The sequence below is a fragment of the Chroicocephalus ridibundus genome, chromosome 29, assembly GCF_963924245.1.
Source record: "Chroicocephalus ridibundus chromosome 29, bChrRid1.1, whole genome shotgun sequence".
In the NCBI taxonomy this organism is placed as follows: domain Eukaryota; kingdom Metazoa; phylum Chordata; class Aves; order Charadriiformes; family Laridae; genus Chroicocephalus; species Chroicocephalus ridibundus.
In genome coordinates, this window is record NC_086312.1 from 631,779 (window position 1) to 652,668 (window position 20,890).

A 20,890-nucleotide genomic window follows, 5' to 3' on the forward strand; every position below is an offset into this window, starting at 1 on the left:
TCCCTTCCCAGCTTTCCCGGAGCCCCTTTAGGGACTGGAAGGGGCTCCAAGGTCTCCTCGGAGCCTTCTCCAGGCTGAACCCCCCCCAACTCAGCCCGGCCCCACAGCAGAGGGGCTCCAGCCCCCCAGTAGAAGCTACCAGACGATTTACAGTCCTCACCATCAATGATCCCATCCAGCCTGCAGAGATTTTGCGTGGTCCTTCCTTCAAGCTTTTAATCAAGACGCCGGGGTTTGGCCTGGGGGTGAAGGGAGCCCCCGAGGTCCCCGCTGAAGGACACTTGAGGGGTGACACCGATGGGGTCTGCCGGTCTGAGAGGTTCAGGCCAAGTGTGGGGTAAACCCAACGGAGGTTTGCAGCCGGAGAATCGTCCTTCCCCTCTGCTGCCAGCTTTGTCCTCCTCGTATTGCCCGGTCAGGCCTTGCCCTCCGCGTCCTCCTCCATGGTGCTACAGGGTGGGCAGGGAGCAGACGGATGGACGGCGACGGCTCTCAGGGCAGCTCAAGGCAAGCTCAGCCTCTTCTCCTTCCTCCACCGTGCCTCCCTGCCATGCTGTCCCCATCTCCCCTTCTCCCCAGTCACCGTTCGCGATGGTCCTCGCTTCCAACCGCTTCCCCCTGTTCATCTCCACTCTCTTCCCCTGGGTCTGCTCCGTGTCCCCGTCCCAGGTTGGGTGACATCGCGGTGGCTTTGGCGTTCCTCTCTGAATGCTCCCTGCCTGGGATTACAGCTTCGAAATAGCAATTTTTTAAATTTCTTTTTTTTCTTTTCTCTTTTTTTTGGCCGCTGTTGTGCCCAGCAGCAGGAACGCAATTAGCAGCAGCGTTAATGGAGCCATTTGGAGCGGGTCCCCCTCTGCTCTGCCCTCCTGTGCCGTGGCTTCTTTTTTTTTTCTTTTTCTTCCCCCACCGCTCTCTCATTTCTCACTTTCAGCAGCAAATTAACCCAGAGAGTTGAGAGGGTGCGTGTGTCCCCCCGCCCCGCCCCCAAATCACATCTAAAGCCTTGATTTTGAAAGGCAGCCTGCCATTAATCATTAATTAACCAGCCGGAGACGGGCGCTGGGTTCCTAGAAGTTTCCATTCATAACGAGCGTCGATTAGAGAAGTTCATCATCCGAGCTCCGATGAGCGGGTGGCGCCGGCAGCTCTCGGACCCCAGCGTTCTGCCCACGGGTGGAGATGCCGAGATGGTTTTGGTGGAGCCGGTATCTTCAGCTGGGTCCCTCGTCTTGGCTTTGGCCACCGTTAGCCCCGCTCCCCCGCCTGGATGCCTGGGGGGAGCCCGGCTCCGTTGGTCCTGGCGCCGTGCGTCCTGATGATTAAGCTGGGTTTCAAAAAAATGTCTGACTAATCTGAGAGCCTTCTCTGGTGGCATGGCCGGATGGAGAGATGAGGGGAGGGCGGTGGGTGTTGTCTGCCTTGACGTCAGCGAGGCGTTGGACACGCTCTCCCCCGGCATCCTCCTAGGGAAGCTTTAGGGAAGCTTGGGGCAGTGCGGCTGGAGAGCTGCCCGGCGGAAAAGGACCTGGGGGTTCCCGTTGACGAGCGGCCGGACACGAGCCAGCAGCGTGCCCAGGTGGCCAAGAAAGCCAACGGCATCCTGGCTCGTATCAGCACTAGCGTGACCAGCAGGAGGAGGGAGGTGATCGTCCCCCCGCCCCGTGCTCAGCACTGGGGAGGCCACCCCTGGAGGATCGTGTCCAGTTCTGGGCACCCCGATACCAGAGAGATCTCGAGGCGCCGGAGCGAGGGCAGAGGGGGGCAACGAAGGGGGTGAAGGGCCTGGAGAATAAGCGTGGTGAGGAGCGATTGAGGGAGCTGGGAGTGTTTAGTCCGAGGAAGAGGAGGCTGAGGGGAGACCTCATCGCTCTCCACAACCACTTGGGAGGACGCTGCAGAGCGGTTGGGGCTGGTCTCTTCTCACGGGTAATTGGCGCTAGAACAAGAGGGAACGGCTTCGAGCTGCAGCCGGGGAGGTTTAGGCTGGGCACGAGGAAAAAACTCTTCCCAGAAGGAGCGGTCGGACGCCGGAGTAGGCTGCCCGGGGAGGTGGTGGAGTCGCCGTCCCTGAAGGTGTTTGAGAGTGGTTTAGGTGTGGGGGGGGATGTGGTGTGGGGGGGAGCTCTGTAGAGTGGGGCTGATGGTTGGACCCGATGGTCCCGAGGGTCTTTTCCCACCCGAAGGATTCTGTGATTCTCTGATTAGGAAGTGTGGGGTGGATGAACGGACAGTGGCGGGGAGGGAAAACCGGTTGAAAGGCCCTCAGAGGGTGGGGATTAGGGGCACAGAGTCGAGTTGGGGGTCGGTGCGAGTGGTGTTCCCCAGGGGTCAGTGCTGGGCCCAGTCCTCTTCAATGTCGTCATCAAGGGCCTGGATGAAGGGACAGAGCGTCCCCTGGGCAGGTTTAGAGGTGACACAAAGCTGGGGGGGTGGCCGACACCCCGGAAGGCCGTGCTGCCATCCAGAGAGACCTGGCCAGGCTGGAGAGTTGGGCAAAGAGGAACCTTCTGGAATTCAAGAGGGGCAAGCGCAGGGTGCTGCCCCCGGGGAGGAATAACCCCCCGCAGCAGGACAGGTTGGGGGTGACCTGCTGGAGAGCAGCTCGGTGGGGAGAGACCTGGGAGTGCTGGGGGCCGACGGGACGGCCATGAGGCAGCCATGGGCCCTGGTGGCCAAGAAGGCCAGTGGCATCGTGGGGGGCATGAAGAAGAGCGTGGCCGGCAGGTGGAGGGAGGTCATCCTCCCCCTCTGCTCTGCCCTGGGGAGGCCGCAGCTGGAGTTGTGGGTCCAGTTCTGGGCTCCCCGGGTCAAGAGGGACAGGGAACTGCTGGAGAGGGGACAGCAAAGGGCTACCGAGATGCTGAGGGGACGGGAACGTCTCTCTGCTGAAGAAAGGCCGAGGGATTTGGGGCTTTTTGTCTGGAAAAAAGACGGCTGAGGGGGGATCTTAAAGGGTGGGTGTGAGGAGGATGGGGCCAGGCTCTTCTCAGTGGTGCCCGGGGACAGGACAAGGGGTAACGGGCACAAACGTGAGCATGGGAAGTTCCACCTAAACAGGAGGAGGAACTTCTTGACTCTGCGGGTGGCAGAGCCCTGGCACAGGCTGCCCAGAGAGGTGGGGGAGTCTCCGTCTGTGGAGCCATCCCAAACCCGCCCGGACGCGTTCCTGTGCCGCCTGCTCTGGGTGAGCCTGCTCTGGAGGGGGTTGGAGGAGATGATCTCCAGAGGGCCCTTCCAACCCCTACCATCCCGTGATTCTGTGAAAACATCCTGCAATGTGGCCGGGGTTAATGGTTTGTTTCCATCCTCTCTTTTAAATACGTGTCTTACCTCTGGCCAGTGAGAGACAGGAGGGCTCATTAGCTGCAGATCTGGTGCTAATTGCCTGATGGGGAAGGTGAGTCATTCCCAAGCTGTTCTTTACTCATCCAACTGGGGAGCCAGCACCAGCCAAAACAAACATCCTGCTTTTCCAATGCCGCCGAGGCGTGGGGGTCCTGGGGATACGTGGGTGCCCACAAAGTGCGTGTGCGTGCTCCGAGACCCTCACGGCGTCAAGGCAGGTCCCTTTCCTCTCCTGGGGGGGGGATGCTGTGGGCCTCCAGCCCCTCCGAGTCCTGGCGTGGGCTCGGGTGGAGCAGCCCGGCTGGAATCGGAGCCTCCGAGTACCTGCTCCGCTATAAAACATTCCCTCTTGCGGGTTATAAATAGTGCGAGATGTGACTGCGAGTGAAATCACTTTTAATATAAAGTAATGAGAAGAGGAGGAATGCAGGCAGGCAATATCACTGCTGCTGGATCAACCTGGATTTAGCTCTGAAATTAAACAGCCTTGGGGGATCCCAGGATAAATAAAGGTGAATAAATGGCTCCGAAGAGGAGATAACGTCAAGGCTGGGCTCACAGAGCGAGGCAAAGGGGCTCTGCTGGTCTGGCTGCCCTCCAAGTAAACAGTCGGACCCTTTGAATGGCAGTAGTTGAGTGGGTGCCCCTAAATATCTTAAAAATATGCCTTTATGGGCTGCGTCGTGCTGCGAGGTGGCGCGTGGGCTTGACCTGCGCGCCTTCCTCCCCGTCGTTGGCCGTGGGGCTGATGCTCGGGGCATCCCGGTGGGCTCGGTGAGGGCAGAGCGTGGGCTGGCTCCTGCTTGGGGAGGCTGCGGGTCGGATCCTGCTGCGGCACCGATCGGGGTTCCGGCTCCATCGGCTTCCCAAAGCTCCTGGAATTGCAAGTTCAGGAAGCACCTTGAATAAATCAACTTCTTGTTTGAGGTTTTGGGCTATTTCGATGCACCAACCGGGGAACCTCCCAAATTCCAGCTCTAGCGATAAGATGTGGAAAAACCCTTGCAATGGTGAGGGAAAGTTTTCATCACGGAATGGTTCGGGTTGGAAAGGAGCTTAAAGACCATCCAGTGTCACCTGCTGCCGGGAGTGGGGACATCTTCAATGGATCAAGGTCGCTCCAAGCCCCGTCCAACCTGGCCTTGAACCCCTCCAGGGATGGGGCAGCCACAGCTTCTCTGGGCAACCTGGGCCAGCGTTTCACCGCCCTCACAGCCAAGAATTTCTTCTAATATCTAACCAAAATCTCCCCTTTTTCAGCTTAAAACCGTCCCCCCTCGTCCTATGGCTCCCCTCCCTGATCCAGAGTCCCTCCCCAGCTTTCCCGGAGCCCCTTTAGGGACTGGAAGGGGCTCCAAGGTCTCCCCGGAGCCTTCTCTTCTCCAGGCTGAACCCCCCCAGCTCAGCCCGGCCCCACAGCAGAGGGGCTCCAGCCCTCCCAGCATCTCCGGGGCCTCCTCCGGCCCCGCTCCCGCAGCTCCGCGTCCTTCCCATGGCCCCAGAGCCGGAGGCAGCGCCACAGCGGGGGGGGTCTCAACAGATCAGAGGGGCAGAATCCCCCCCGTCACCGCACTGGCCCCGCTGCTGGGGATGGTAGCCCAGGTTGCCGGTGGCTTTCTGGCTGTTTTGAAGGCGGTGGGAAGCATCGGAGCATCTCACGAAGGACCTGATGCCAGGAAGGTAAGCGCCGCCTTCATCACATGAGGGCCAAGCGCCAGCGGCGAAGCCTCCAGCTGCAGGAGGAGCGAAACAGGAATAAAATAAAAGCCGGACATTTCAGGTGCCAAGCCCCAAAATTTTTGGCTGGGGACAAAAAAAAAAAAAAAACAAAACAAAAACCCAGCCAGAGGAAAGGAGGGTTTAATCACCTCAACCTGGAGCTGGTTTCGTTCTTGTGGCTCTCCTGGAAAAGCTCCATTGAAGGGCCAGGAAAAAAAAAGGAGCTGAGGATCGTCAGGAGGCAGCCTGCGGAGCCGGGTTTTCCAAAGCAAACAGCATCTTCCGAGCTGAAAGGCCAAGTTCCAAACCAAAAGGCCGGCAATTCTTCCAACTGATGGAAGAGCCCCGATAACAGATATTTAGGACAATGATATTTACCCCAACGAACGCGTGGGGATTTGAAGGGAATCTTGATGAGGAGCCAGGAGGTGAAATCCCCACCCAGCCGTTGGACGTCAGGAGAACTCCGCGCTCAGCAGCGTCTGGGACCAAGAATTCCTTGGGTGCCTCTAGAATTCCTTGGGTGCCTCTGGAATTCCTTGGGTGCCTCTGGCATAACGGAGCGACATTCCGTAGCGTGCTCGAAAAGCGGGGGGGAGAAAAGCGCTGAGGATTACAGCTGGCTCCTCCACACCCAAACATTACAACCCCTCGCTGAGAAAATTAGTCGCCGTATAATTAACTCAGAATTATATCGGCAATAAATACGTAATTATATTTGTACTAGGCCGGCCGGCTCGCGCTTCCAAATGGCGTTTAGCAAAATAAATGAAGCAGCGAAAAGTCCGTCGGCATCCCGTAAAATGCTGCTTGGCTTTTTTTTTTTTTTAAAAAACAAAAAAACCCAAACCTGATTTACCAGAAGAAATGGAAGACGTGAAGAGCATCCTTCAGCATCCCTGTATCCGGATGCGGGGAGAGACGCTCCCGCTCTGCCCAGCGTCGCGCAGTAATTCAGGGTCTGGGCAGGATCCTGGCTTCGCTCGGGAAGCGGCGGAGCCCTTGTCACCGGTGCCACCGAGCACCAGGCTGGGACCTGGACCGAGGATCCAGGGGACAAGGCGGGATTGTCGGCCTCGCGTTGCAAAAGTGGGATCCTGAGGGATCAGAGGACGGAGAAAAGTGGGATGCTGAGGGATCAGAAGACGGAGAAAAGTGGGATGCTGAGAGATCAGAGGACGGAGAAAAGTTGGATCCTGAGGGATCAGAGGATGGAAAAAAGTGAGATCCTGAGGGATCAAAGGATGGAGAAAAGTTGGATCCTGAGGGATCAGAGGACAGAGAGAAGTGGGATTGTGAGGGTTCAGAGGAAGGAGAAAAGTTGAATCCTGAGGGATCAGAGGACGGAGAAAAGTGGGATCTGGAGGGATCAGAGGACGGAGAAGAGTGGGATGCTGAGGGATCAGAGGACGGAGAAAAGTTGGATCCTGAAGGATCAGAGGATGCAGAAAAGTGAGATCCTGAGGGATCAAGGGATGGAGAAAAGTGGGATCCTGAGGGATCAGAGGACAGAGAGAAGTGGGATTGTGAGGGTTCAGAGGAAGGAGAAAAGTTGAATCCTGAGGGATCAGAGGACGGAGAAAAGTTGGATCCTGAGGGACCAAAGGATGGAGAAAAGTGGGATCCTGAGGGAGACAGAGAAAAGGGCAGGAAAACGGATGGGGTGTGCGAGAAAAGCTCTTTCCCACAGGAGATCTGGGCTTTCCTGGGCCGCACCCCCCCGTTCTTTATCCCCTCCGGCCCCCCCCGCTCCAGCCCCCTCTGTTTCACAGCTCATTCCTCATCATTAAGGGCTCGAACCTGCTCTGAACCCATACGGTGCCGCATCTCCCAGCTCGGGCAGCCTTCGGCATGAATTCAACCCGTAACGGAAACTTTTTTTTTTTTTTTTTTGGGGGGGGGGTTGGGTTTTTTTGATTTTTTTTACAAAAAAGGTTAAAAAAAAGGTACAAAAAAGGTACCCTGGCGTGGAGATAGATGCTCCGAAAGCTTCCCGGGGAGCGGGGGGGAAGGGTAGCTACAAGCCCAACCGGCCTCTCCTTGCTTTCAACCCCCCCCCGCCCCCCCCCTTTCTCTTTTCGAAGGCAGAAGCTTTCTGGGAAGCAATTCCCCGCCGCCAGTGAAAAATAAGCTTTCAGCTAAGAAATGCCAGCCCCATCCATCCTGCTCCGTCACCGGCTTGGGACGGGAGAGGATGGATGGAGAGAGGTCTCCCCCCTCCCTGCGAATCATGGTTTTTCTCTGCTTTTCTTCCAAGCTGGGGGGGCTTCCAGGGAGTTTTCAGGCATGCGAGGGATGCTTGGGGGGGGGGAAAAATAAAAAATAACATACACGCACCCCCCGCGCATAAGGATCATTCAGGTTGGAAGGGGCTTGAACGGCCGGGCTGCTCGGAGCCAGCCCTCCGGCCCGCGACCACCCCAATAAATAACAAAGGGGGGGGGGCGAAAAAGGGGAGTTTTTGCCCCGAAAAGCTCGCGGTTTTAATTAGGGGCTGCCTCGGAGGGAACGCGAGGGTGGAGGTTGGGCGCGCGTGTGTGCAAACGCTGCGTGGCGTGCCAGCCCTTTCCCTAGTCAACGGGGGGAGAGAGGAGATGGGGTGGAAGCGGAGCCGCTGCGGGCTGACGCGTTAAATATATGTTTGGTAAAAAAAAAAAATAATAATAAAAAAAAATATATATACATATATATAGCCAAAACTACCCCAAAAAGGAAGGCGTCTGCGCAGGGGGGGGCGAGCGCTGCTACCGACCATCCGCCTGGGAAGCGCCGGCAGTTGCGGAGGTCAACGCTGCCCTTGGGATAAAAGTGGGAAAAGGCTCAAGGGGATGGGGGTGAAGGGGATGGGGCAGGTGGCGGCATTCCCCGTCCCCCCCCCCCATCCCCAAAGCAAAGCCACCCCCTGCAGCAGGGGGCTAACAGGGTCCCCGGAGCTCGGCAACGCCAGAAATATGGTTTTGAGCCCCTTTTCTTCAGGAAAAATCAGGTCTGTGGATCCTCCACACCCTCCCTCCCCCACCCCCCCCTACAGACTCCCCAGACCCCCTATAGCCGCCTCTGGACTCCCTATAGACCCCCCCAGAGATGCCCCCAGTTCCCCTATAGACACCCCTGGGCCCCCACAAACTCCCCAGCCCCATCCAGCCCCCCTATACTCTCCACCCTGAGCCCCTACAGACCCCCCCTGGACTCCCTATAGCCCCCCCAGAGATGCCCCCAGTTCCCCTATAGACACCCCTGGGACCCACAAACTCCCCAGCCCCATCCAGCCCCCCTATACTCTCCACCCCGAGCCCCTACAGACCCCCCTGGACTCCCTATAGCCCCCCCAGAGATGCCCCCAGTTCCCCCGTAGACCTCCTGGGCCCCCTACAGAGTCTCCAGCCCCCCTATAGCCACCCCCACACACACCCCTATAGACCCCTCTGGATTCCCTCTAGCCTCCCACCCCCCCCCAGACCCCTATGGCCCCCCCAGAGGCCTTGGAGGGACCTGAGCCAGGTGAAGATGTCCCTGCTCACGGCAGCGGGTGGTCTTTAAGCTCCCTTCCAACCCAAACCATCCTGTGATTCTACCTCCCCCCCAAAAAAAAATAAAAGCCACCTCTGCCAGCCCAAAACCTCAGCAAAAAAAATAAAATAAAGAAAAAAAAATGGTGGGGGCTGCATCCATCTGTGGGGCACAGCCCAGAGCGCCCCCCCCCCTGCTCCCCACCTCCATCCCTGCCAGGAGTGGGGGGGAAACCCTCATCCCACCCCCCTCACGGCGCCTTAAGGAACCAGCTCCTGCTGTCGTGGCGGCTAATTTTAGAGCTTATTTATTAACATTTTAAGCACGAAAAACGTGCATGAAATATTCACCCGCTGTGACAAGGCATTTTTACGGCGAGGGAAGCCTTAAATATTTAAGAGGCGTTTCGCGGTATCGGTGGCAGGAAGCGTTTACGCCTGACTCACGGCGCGCCGCCCCCGCGGCTTTTAGCTACTATGTCCCCCCTCTGTCCTTGGGGGGGCTGGTTGGAGGGATGGGACGGTCAACCCCCCCCCCCCCAGTTCTGCAGAGGGGAAGGAGACGGGGGGGGTGGGATGTTCTTCTGCGGGAGGGTCTCTCTCCCAAGCTGCTTTTGCGAGAGCGAGAAAGTCCTTCCCCATCTTGGTGCTCCCCCCAGACCCGCCCCCCCCACAACTTCACCGCTGGCACCCCCCACAAAGCCAAGGACGAAGCCCCCCAAGGTTGAGGTTGGGTCCCCATCCAAAACGGCGTTCAGATGAGAGGCGCCGGCCACGTTTTCTTTATTCCACATCTCAAGAGCGCGGAGCCTCCAGCAGCGGTAGAAGGGACGCGTGGCTTAAGGAAAAAAAAAAACCACCAAAAATCAGCAAAAGCCACAAAACTCCCCCAAACCCCGCTCCTAGTTTTCCGGGCAGGGATGACAGGCTGGAAAACCCTTTAGAAGAACGACCTTCCCGTGGATCAGAGTCAACCAGCACCATCTCCTGCTGCGTCGGGAGAACGCGTCCCGCCTAAAGCCAAAAGGACCAAGGGGGCGTTGAGCGGAGTCTTTAGGACCGTTACGAAGCTGAGCCCGACAAACCGCAGCCGGAGAGAAGGCGAGGTTCGGTCCAGCCGCAATTTGGGGCTCCCCACAGATATTTTTTTTTTATTTTTATTTTTTTAAAGCCAAGTTTGGGGAGCTACATCCCCGATCTCACCAGCATTGGAGTCCTGAGACGAGCAGCCCCGAGGACACGGTGGTGGTGGCAGCAGGGGGTTGCGTGGTCAAGAAGCCGCGGGAGGAAGAGCTGCCGAACATCTCCTGGGAGGCGTAGGTCAGGTAGAGAAAGCCGTCCTCATCCTTGTTGTCACGGTACAGCTCCTGCATGGTGACGGCCATGTTGGGCAGCCCTTTGTTGTTCACCAGCAGGTAGAAGGTCTGGGAGGAGGCCAGGCAGAGCCGTGTCCTGCCGAGAAGGTGAAGACAGCACAGGGGCGAGTATTGCCCAGCACCAGGCAGCGTGGAGGCTCCCCTAGGAGGACCCATCCATGGGGACACGGTGCTTGTGGTCCCTCCCAAAGGGATTGGGCTTCATAGAACACCTTGGGTTGGAAGGAACCTTTCAAAAGATGATCTGGTTCCAACCCCCTGCCATGGCCAGGGCCACCTCCCGCTAGACCAGGTTGCTCGAAATCCCGGCCAACCTGGCCTTGAAGATTGGACTTTTGAGATATAGTTTGAACGGGTAAAGCAAAAACCTGCGCGCACAAGCAAAGATCTCCTCATCCAGGTGGTTGATGAAGATATCGAGGAGAACCAGCCCCGATACCGAGCCCTGGGGAGCGCCGCTTGAGCGCCACCTCCCTCCGGTGCCAGCCACCCCACCGGCACGAAGGTGGGTGCTGGGGCACGGCCAACTGCTCCCCAAAATCATCCCTAAGGGCCAACCCCCAGCCGCAAGCTCTCACCTCCGTCCATCCTGAAGGAGGTGTTGGGCCTGGGGGAGGATCTCAAGCAGAGCCCAGGGCACGAGGGTTTCGAGTCGGCTGCTTGTTAGCAGGGCTGCTAATCACCTAGCCCCAATTAACGATTCACCTGAGCTGCAGGTCCCCAGGGAAGAGAGCTAGTTGTCACCCAAGTGTCACACCTCCACCCTCCATCCCAGCAAGAGTGGAGGAATGCAACTCTAAGGCATCCCCCCCCCACCACCACCATCACCACCACCACCACGTTCTTTGCTAATTGCAGATGCTAATTGCATTAGGCCAAGTCTAAACACCTGCCCACTAAACACTTGCCCAGTGGAGAAGCCAAAGTGGCTTCCAAGCCAAGCTCTTTCACCAGCCCAGCTGCATCTAGACTGGGGTTTTTGCACTGGTCCAGGGCTGTGGGACCCCCCACCCACCCCCCCCCGCAGTGTCATTAACCACTTACCGCAGGGTGACAGCAAACTGGGACAGGGGCAGGTCCTGGGACACCAGAAACTTGGTCCTGTTCAAGGGGGGCAAGGTCTTCTCCTTCTGGTAGCGTTCCACAACCACCTGCAGCGGGGAGAAGGTGCTGGAAGGCAAAACAGGAACTGGGGGGGGGCCTTTGGGACCACTCTTGGAGGGGTGCCCAGAGAAGCAGAGCTCTGGTCTTCAGAGTCAAGCCACAAAGTCCTCGGCAAAGACTCCCCCAGCTTGACTTTCAGTTGCCTCCAGCCCTTACCGGGATCTTGTTGGGATATTTTATCCGGATCTCTGTCACTTCGTGCATCCTGGTGGCTGTGAAAGAGGAAAAAAGGAGCAATAAGCGCTTCCCATCGCCACGTCCCCGCTCTGCTGCTCCCCTCGTCTCCCCAGTAACATACCGAGGCTTTTCCTCTGCTTGAACGGGCGAGAGCTGGTGTCGCCTGGGTGCATCTTCTGGAAGGAGAAGCAGGCAGCTGGAGGTGCAGGCAGGATCCAAGCCCCACACTGGGGGGCTGCTGCTGGCAGAGCTCCTAATAAAGGCTCATGATGCCCCACCTGGGCTGGGGATGGGAGGAGCTGGGGTGCTCAGCAGGGTGCTGGGCTCTGCTGGGGTGGGTGGATGTTTGATTGATTGGTTGATTGATTGATGGATGGATGGGTGGAAGGATGGTGGGTGGGTAGATGGGTGAATAAATGGATGGTGGATGGAAGGATGGAAGTGTGGATGGTGGACAGGTGGATGGACAGGTGGGTGATGGGTGGATGGATGGACAGGTGGATGGGTGGAGGGATGGATGGATGGTGGACGGGTGTTTGGATGGAAGGATGGATGGGTGGGTGGGTGGTGGACGGGTGGATGGGTGGTTGGATGGATGGATGGATGGTGGGTGGGTGGGTGGGTGGATGGTGGACAGGTGGATGGACGGATGGATGGTGGGTGGTTGGATGGAAGGATGGATGTGTGGTGGATGGATGGAAGGATGGTGGATGGGTGTTGGATGGATAGGTGGATGGATGGATGGATGGGTGGATGGAAGGATGGATGGATAGATGGATGGTGGATGGGTGGGTGGATGGACAGCTGGATGGAAGGACGGATGGATGGGTGTTGGATGGATGGGTGGGTGGTTGGATGGAAGGATGGATGGATGGTGGACAGGTGGATGGATGGTGGATGGATGGGTGGATGGTGGCCCTGTGGGTGGGTGGATGGATGGAAGGATGGATGGATGGACGGAAGGATGGATGGGTGGTGGATGGGTGGGTGGATGGAAGGATGGATGGATGGTGGACAGGTGGATGGATGGTGGATGGATGGAAGGATGGATGGGTGGTGGATAGGTGGGTGGGTGGATGGATGGAGAGGAACTGGGAGTTTGCTTCTCCCAGATGTTTTGGGGAGCAGCTGGCCATGCCCAACCTCCCACCTGTGGGTGCCGTTGGCACCAGAGGGTGCTGGCACCAGAGGGAGGTGATGCTGAAAGCCTGGTCCCATCAGAACCAGTGATTGAAACTCATAGAATCATAGAACAGTTCGGGTTGGAAGGGACCTTAAAGACCATCCAGTCCCACCCCCTGCCATGGCCACCACCTCCCACTAGGCCAGGTTGCTCCAAGCCCAGTCCAACCTGGCCTTGAAGTCCTTCATTCTCCCACCAGACCGGTGCTTCATGAGCCAGATTCATCTTCCCCGGGACAGGTCTCAGCGTGAGCACAGTGGAACCGCTGCCGGCCCAGCGTCCCGGCAGCCTACTTTTATTTTCTCCACGATCCGGCTTTTTATTGCCTTTTTTAAAGCCTTTTCTATCCCCTGGTTCATCCGAAGGCCCGTGGTCCCACGCGGAACGATTCCGGCCGTAAAACTACGCCGTGGATTAGATAATAATTGATGGTCGCAGGCGGCTGTCGCAATAACTCTCCGCTCGGCTGATGGAGAAGGGAATGTGGGGGGTGGGGATCGTTGCCCCCCAGTCCCATCCCAGCCCTGGGACTGGGAGGGTGGGCGGCCACGTCAATCCCAGCCGGAGCTGGATCGGGGCTGTGGACGCCCGGCGCAAGCTCGGCATTGCTTTATCCTGACAGTTTAATTCTCGCTCTATCTCCGCGTTGATTTAACGAGGGGCTGGCGTCAGGTGGGAGCCATAAAGCTGCCGAGCAACCGGCTCATTCGCACGCTGCCGGAATTTTTCACCCGATGCCAATTCCCTGGGTCAGGAGAGAGGCGGCTTCGGAAAACAAATTAGACCCCATTACGCCAATTAGACCCCATTTGTCTTTTCATATATATATATATATATATATATATATATATATATATATATATATATATATATATATTATTTCCCCCCCCCCGCCTTCATTTTTCATCCGGAGCCGCTCACGCGTCTTCCGTGGGCTCCCACCTCCGAAAAAGGAGGAGGCAGGAGGCGAAAGCAGCCCCGGCTCGTTTAGACCCGCCGGAGACTTAAATTAGCCTCGTTTAAATAAGCTCTTTGGCATAACGGGGCCTTTTGGGCTGCGGCCGCCGCCGGAGGAAGATGACGGTTCAGGAGGAGACGTCGCCTCCGGGTGGAAAACCACCTCCGCTGAGCATCCCCCGGGAGCATCCCGGTCTTATCCGAGGCAAAATCCCCGTGCCCAGCTTGGCACCGAGCATCTCGGTCCCTGCCCCGGGGTGTGACAACGCACGGGTCGCTCCTCACCTTCTCTCTCTCTCTCTTTTTTTTGGACCTTTCATGTACGTATTTAATATATTTTGCCGCTGTGCCATGTCTTAGCCCGGATTACTTCGCCATAGAAAAAATAAATAAATAAAATAAAATAAAATAAAATAAAATAAAATAAAATAAAATAAAATAAAATAAAATCCTAAATGGCTCAGCCGCGCTCATCACTGGTTCGGCAAATTACGTTAGCAATATATAATCCACCTGTGTAGCGAGTTAAAGCCGTTATGAATTTATCCCCTTAAATAAATATAATCCGGGGAAAGTTTACGTGGGATTCGAAGCGGATTTTCACGGAGCCGTTGGGGGGGTGGGGGGGTGGGGGGAAGGAGTAGGGGGATATTTTCCTCCGAGGTGATTTCTTCCCAATCGACTGCCAAATATCAAAGCGCCTCTTTATTTATTTGCTAATAAAAAGGCATCGATTGCCGTCGACGGACCTAATTCCGCGCCCAGGCAAGTGCTAACGGCTTTGCGGCGAGTGGGAAAAAAACGCTGGGAATTTAAAGGGAAAAAAAAAAAAAAAAAAACACAAAAAAAACCCCCACCACCAAACCCCAAAAATTAAAATCTCCATTTTAAATTAGTTCATTAACGGGGAGCATCTATTATTTATCGGTTTAATTTCCAACCATCGCTGCAGTACTGGGCTGGGCTCCGGAATCCCGGGTCGTCATGGAAATGCGATGCTTTCATTAGCGTGAGCTAATTAATTAAAGATGAAGGGAAATTGGTTTTCCCGATTTGGAGATGGAGATGGAGATGGGGGGGGGGGAAGTTTTTTTTGCGTCCACGTTTCGCCCGTGGCATCGTCCCCTCCGCTGAAAACGGGGGTCGCGTTTCCCCAATCGGAGCCTCGTGAGCATCCGAGGAGCCGCCAGACGTTAATTTCCTCGGAGAGCAAATAGGGCTGGAATAATCCAAACGAGAGAAAAATAATTTTTTTTTTTTTTTTTTTTTTTTTTTAAAAAGATAATAAAAGATAGGCGTAGAGCTGGGATACGGGAGGTAAGATTGATACCTCCGGCTTTCCCCAGCCGGCGGCTCGGCCAGCGGGAAGCGGGATCTCATCTGTATTCCTGCCCCCGCTCCGGGCCCTCGCCAAGCAAATTTCAGCTCAAACTCATAAATAAATCCTCTTCGGCACGAGTTAAGTTTTATTCATAGCTCCTTTCGCGAATGCGCTGGAATAAAATAAAATAAATTTTTTTTTTTTTTTTAATGAATTTAAAAAAAAAAAGAAAAAAAATCCAAAAATCCCCTTCGATTTAGCTCCTGTTTCCCGTTAAATATTAAAGTGGGAATCTCAGCCCCAGCCCACGGCCGGGATGCCCCGGGGCGGCGGGGGGGCAAGAGGTTTTGGGGGGGGGTCTCTTCCCCCCTCTACCAGGCTTTTGGGGGCCCCCCGTTATCTCTCGGAGACCCCCGTTACCTCCGCGTCGTTATGTGTGTAGGTTGCGTTCTAGCTAATACCTGTATATTCCGGGTGAGACTCCTATATATTAGAGCTAATCTATATATTAGAGATAAGATTTCTATGCGTTCTAGATAATATATGTATATTACAGGTAAGATTTCTATATATTAGAGCTAATAGAGATAAGATTTCTATGCGTTCTAGCTAATATATGTATATTACGGGTAAGATTTCTATGCATTCTAGTGAATATATGTATATTACAGGTAAGATTCCTATATATTAGAGCTAATATATATATTAGAGATAAGATTTCTATGCGTTCTAGCTAATATATGTATATTACGGGTAAGATTTCTATGCGTTCTAGTGAATATATGTATACTACAGGTAAGATTCCTATATATTAGAGCTAATATATATATTAGAGATAAGATTTCTATGCGTTCTAGCTAATATATGTATATTACGGGTAAGATTTCTATATATTAGAGCTAATATATATATTGGAGATAAGATTTCTATGCGTTCTAGCTAACATATGTATATTACGGATAAGATTTCGACGTGTTCTAGCGAATATATGTATATTACGGGTAAGATTTCTATATATTAGAGCTAATATATATATTAGAGCTAAGATTTCTATGCGTTCTAGCTAATATATGTATATTACCGGTAAGATTTCTATATATTAGAGCTAATAGAGCTAAGATTTCTATGCGTTCTAGCAAATATATGTATATTATGGGTAAGATTTCTATATATTAGAGCTAATATATATATTAGAGCTAAGATTTCTATGCGTTCTAGCAAATATATGTATATTATGGGTAAGATTTCTATATATTAGAGCTAAGATATATATTAGAGCTAAGATTTCTATGCGTTCTAGCTAATATATGTATATTACGGATAAGATTTCGACGCGTTCTAGTGAATGTATGTATATTACAGGTAAGATTTCTATATATTAGAGCTAATAGAGATAAGATTTCTATGCGTTCTAGCTAATACATGTATATTACGGGTAAGATTTCTATATATTAGAGCTAATACATATATTAGAGATAAGATTTCTATGCGTTCTAGCTAATATATGTATATTAAGGGCAAGATTTCTATATATTAGAGCTAATATATATATTAGAGCTAAGATTTCTATGCCTTCTAGCTAATATATGTTTATTGTGGATAAGATGTCTATATATTAGAGCTGGTATGTATATATTAGAGATAATATTTCTACGCATTCTAGCAAATATATGTATATTTCGGGTGAGATTTCTATATGTTACAGCTAATATATGTATTAGAGAGAAGATTTCTATGCATTATAGCTAATATATGTATATTATCGTTAAGATTTATACCTATAATAGCTGATATGTATATATTATAGGTAAGATTTCTATATTTAGGGCTAGTAAGTATATATTATAGATAAGATTCGTATACCTAATAGCTAATATATATAACACAGATAAGATTTCTATGTATTATAGGTAATATGTGTGTAACACGGGGGTTCCTCCAACCGCAGCAGTTTGACCCCGACCCTTCAATTCTCTCCATCGAGGGGCTGGCGGGGGCGGGGGACACGGGGGGGGGGATGTCCCCGAGCCCCGACGTGGGGTGGGGACCAGGGCAGAGCACCCCCCGGGCAAGGGGGGGGTGGGGGAAGGAGGGATGGAAGCCCGGCTTTTTCCTTTACCCCGGCCTATTTTTCCCGCCGCCATCTCCGGGCTCCCGCCGCCAAGCGCTTCCCTTCCATAAATAAGCCTCAATTATTGAGCCTCCCGTTGCTTTTTTCAGTCGGGGGGGGGCCTCGACGGGGCTCAGCGCCTGCGAACGGCGAGGAGCCGGCGCCGCAGTAAACATGATTAGTGCCGTATCCCCGGCGCGGGCGGGGGCGGATTTGCTGACGCTTCGTGACGAAGCCGGTTATTAACGAGAGGGCCGGGGCTCGGCGAGACGGCGAAGAGTCACCCGGCTTGGGGTGGGTGTCCCAGCAGGGTGTCCCCCCCCGAGCCCACGCCGTCGGTCACCCAACACAAGGTCCTTCATACTCCCGCCTTTTTCTTTTTTTTGGGGCGGGGGGACGTGGGGTGCGTGTTTCTTGAGATTGGGGGTTTCTCTCGGGGCGCTCCGGGTGTTGGGCGCCTCCGAAATATTTTGGAAATATCTTGGCCCAAAAGGAGCCGCAGCCACCGTCGCCCCCAGCTCGAGCGCCGCGGGTTTTGTTTCATCTCCCCCCCCCCCGCCACCAGCTCCATCCCCAGCCGGGATCGGCGCAGAATAACCAATTCGCCTCCCGTTAAAGGCTGAGCCTCCCGGAGAATTACAATCAGCTGGAAAAACCCAGCCCGCAGGATGAGTGATTCCGGGCAGGGAGACGGGCTCTTTTCCAGAAGGGTTCCTACATGTGTAAGGTTATTAAGTGCCCTGGGTTATGGTTCCCCCCCCTTTCAATTCCCCCCCCGCCCCTCACCCCCGGCTTTCTTTTGTAGCCTCATAAATAGCGGCGCGAAGGAAAAGCACGGCCGTTGATGGGGGTTTGGGGTTTGTTTTTTTTTTGGTTTGGTTTGTTGGTTTTTTTTTTTTCCTTCCCCAGCTGTAGGCACCGACCGAACGTGCCTCAAACAGCCACCGCACTGCAGCACTCGCCGCGGCGCTGGCCAGGCGGCTCCTGTCCCGTCCCTGTCCCCCTCTAAGGACACCCCCACCCCCCACCCCAGGTGTCCTTAGGGGCAGGTGACCGAGGTCCCTGCGGTGGCCTTCGGTGGCATCGTCCTTATCCCGGTGTTTTTTTCCCCCCCCCGACGAACGAGCCTTTTCCCAAAGCTTTATCCCAGCCCCATCGATCCTCGTTAGCGAGCCCGAGCGCCGCGGTGGCATCTGGGGAGCCCAACGCGGCCTGGGTTCGATGGCGGGGGACAATCGCCAGCACCAAGGTGGGGGGGGGGAGAGGTGGGATGAGTCTTGGAGACATGCTGTGGGGCAGGGCTCGGGGAGGCGGGGGGGTTGGCTGCAGATGGCTCCCCCTGCGGCTCCGTGTCGGCCGTGGGGCTGCCCCTGTGGGGAGGGATGTGGCGTCTCCGGCACCGGGAATGAGTCATCGTGGGGGCACCGCGTCCTCCTGCACGGAGCTGCTGAGGACACAGAGGTCCAGAGACCCTCTGTGGTGCCCGTTCCTCTGCCCCCGGCCCAGCTCCGTGCCCAGGGCTTGCTGCACTGGTGGGACACTGGGATGGGATGGGATGGGATGGGATGGGATGAGGGTGGTGTGAGATGGGATGGGGTGGGATGGGATGGGAATGGGACGGGCATGGGGATGGGACAGGACGGGGATGGGATGGGGATGGGGATGGGATGGGGTGGGATGAGATGGGACGGTGTGAGATGGGATGGGGTGGGATGAGATGGGACAGGATGGGGTAGGATGAGATGGGGATGGGATGGGATGGGATGGGATGGGGATGGGATGGGATGGGATGGGACGAGGATGGGATGGGACGAGGATGAGGATGGGATGGGATGGGGATGGGATGGGATGGGACGAGGATGGGGATGGGATGGGATGAGATTGGATGGGAGGGATGGGGATGGGATGGGGATGAGGATAGGATGGGGATGAGCATAGGATGGGGATGGGCATAGGATGGGGATGGGACGGGGATAGGGATGGGGATAGAGATGGGATGGGGGTGGGATGGGATTGGATGAGTATGTGTTGGCGATGGCGATGGGGATGGGATGAGATTGGATGGCAGGGATGGGGATGAGGATAGGATGGGATGGGGATGGGATGGGATCGGATGGAAGGGGATGAGGATGGGATGGGGTTGAGGAGGCAGGCGTTACGCTCCCACTCCCGACCCCTTGCTGCTCCCTGCACCGCAGCACCCAACCCCCCCCCCAGCCTGTGTCCTACCGTGGTCCCCTACTGTCCGGGGAGGAGAAAACCCACCCCTTGCTTTGCTGGAAGCCCCGAGGTGAGAAACGAGAGCTCTTCGCAGGCGAGCAGCCGCCGTGCCGCAGGCCGAGCAGGGATTAATATCTCGGTCCACAGGTCGCTTGGATACAGCCTCTGCCGAGATGGGGAGCCTTGCTCAGGCACTAATTGCTAAATAATGCCTGCGGGGGGTTTGCCAGCCGCTGCCCGGAGCCAGCAAGCGCGCGGCTGCACATTGCACACCCCTTGCACGGTGCAAAGCCTTCCATCCTCCTCCTCCTCCTCCTCCTCCTCACCCAGCTTTGCTCAATAACCGTCCTCGCCGTGCCAAGGCGGGCGCCGGAGCCGTGCCTGCTCTTGGCCGCCGGCCCTCACGTGCTTCCGACAGCAAATTAAACCTCCCTGCATGAGCGAGCCTCAAGCCATGGTGTGAAAAGTGGCCGGCGGGGGCTTGGCCGAGTCGCCCTTCATTCACATCCCAACTTGCAGGGGCTGGGGCAGAGCCGCTTGGGTCGGGGCTCGCAGCCGCGGTGGGGTTAGTCGCCTTCCCGTGGTCCCAAGCCCGGCTGGGATGAGGGAACGAAGCTGGAAAACCAAGGATGTGCTTCAGCGGACAGGGCGGGAGCCCAGCACCCAAACCCCGATGCTCCCCCGTCACCCAGATCGTGCCGGGGCCAAGGTGCTCCCCTGGGTGCCTGGATGATGCTCTGCAGAAGGGGGTACACAGGGGGGGCTGCTCTTCCCCCATGACCTATTGATGTCCCCCCCAGTGACCCCATCGGCATGGTCAAGGGTGAGCTGAGCCGCCCAGGACCCCAAAAACATGCCACCACGGTGTGTGCAGGGAGTGGGGGGGCGGGGGGGAAGGTGAGATCCAGCCTCACCACAGCCTCCGAACGCGTTCCTCTTGCACACAAGCAGCGGATGGGATTAGCAGGGATTATCCTCTTGTTCCCCACTCCCCTCTCGAGAGGAGAATAAACGTGACAAGGTGCTTCCAGCTTCGATTTTACACTCTCGACCCAGGCACCGGCACCGTGATGCCATCCCCAGGGCAGGGATGGGGGTCCAGGGCTGGACCATTCCCCCCACCTCCCCCAGTTTCCCCTGCCCAAAGCCTGAGAAGGTCCCGGGGCTGCGATGGGGAACGAGCAGGGCTGATGTGACTTCGGGGGGCTTTAACGCACCCCGTCCCTGTCCCTGTCCCCATCCTTGTCCCCATCCTGCCAGCATCCCCACACAGCTCTCTGCCCGGCTTTGGGGGTGGGAGAGGGTCTCTGTTTGCAGGGTCCCCGTCTGTCGGTCCATCCCCCGGTTTGCAAAGCGCCTCGCAGGGCCCAGGCTGGTCCCTAGCCCTGGGGAGCACAGCTCCGCAACTCGATTTTACGTGTTAAGCTTCGGTACACCTGATCATGCCCACGGGAGGTCTGCCAGAGTGGCGAGGCCGCCTGCCGAGCCCCAGGCAGCACCGGTCCCTCTGCCTCCCCCAGCCCTGTGTCCCTCCAGCCCTTCGTCCCCTCCCACCCCATCTCCTCCCCCTCCTCCACACCTCCTCCATTGCCTCCGTATCTCCTCGATCCCTTCCGTCTCCTCCTCCAGCGCTTCCACAGCTCCTCCATCCCTTCCAGCCCCACCATATCCTCTCCATCCCCTCCACAACTCCTCGATCGCTTCCTTCTCCTCCTCCAGCGCTTCCACAGCTCCCCCATCCCTTCCAGCCCCTCCACAGCTTCTCTATTCCCTCCACACCTCCTCCATCCCGTCTACATCCCTTCC

The 20,890-nt window shown here is 55.7% G+C and overlaps 1 protein-coding gene across 1 annotated transcript; it reads right to left on the bottom strand.

Annotated features, from left to right (window-relative positions):
• Positions 1–9,775: 9,775 nt before the first annotated feature.
• Positions 9,776–11,559, bottom strand: LOC134507958 (microtubule-associated proteins 1A/1B light chain 3C-like). The gene is made up of 4 exons (XM_063318948.1): positions 11,415–11,559; positions 11,273–11,328; positions 10,997–11,103; positions 9,776–10,028 (listed from the first exon to the last, which is right to left on the bottom strand). Exons 1-4 carry the CDS (start codon positions 11,464–11,466, stop codon positions 9,776–9,778), a joined length of 468 nt encoding a protein of 155 aa, XP_063175018.1. The 5' UTR covers positions 11,467–11,559.
• Between the last annotated feature and the right edge of the window lie 9,331 nt (positions 11,560–20,890).

Coding starts and splice junctions, on each gene's coding strand:
- LOC134507958 (XM_063318948.1), bottom strand. CDS start 11,466: ATGCACCCAGGCGACACCAGCTCTCGCCCGTTCAAGCAGAGGAAAAGC. Junction 11,104..11,272: donor AATATCCCAACAAGATCCCG/GTAAGGGCTGGA, acceptor TCCCCGCTGCAG/GTGGTTGTGGAACGCTACCA. Junction 10,029..10,996: donor CAGTTTGCTGTCACCCTGCG/GTAAGTGGTTAA, acceptor CCTTCTCGGCAG/GACACGGCTCTGCCTGGCCT.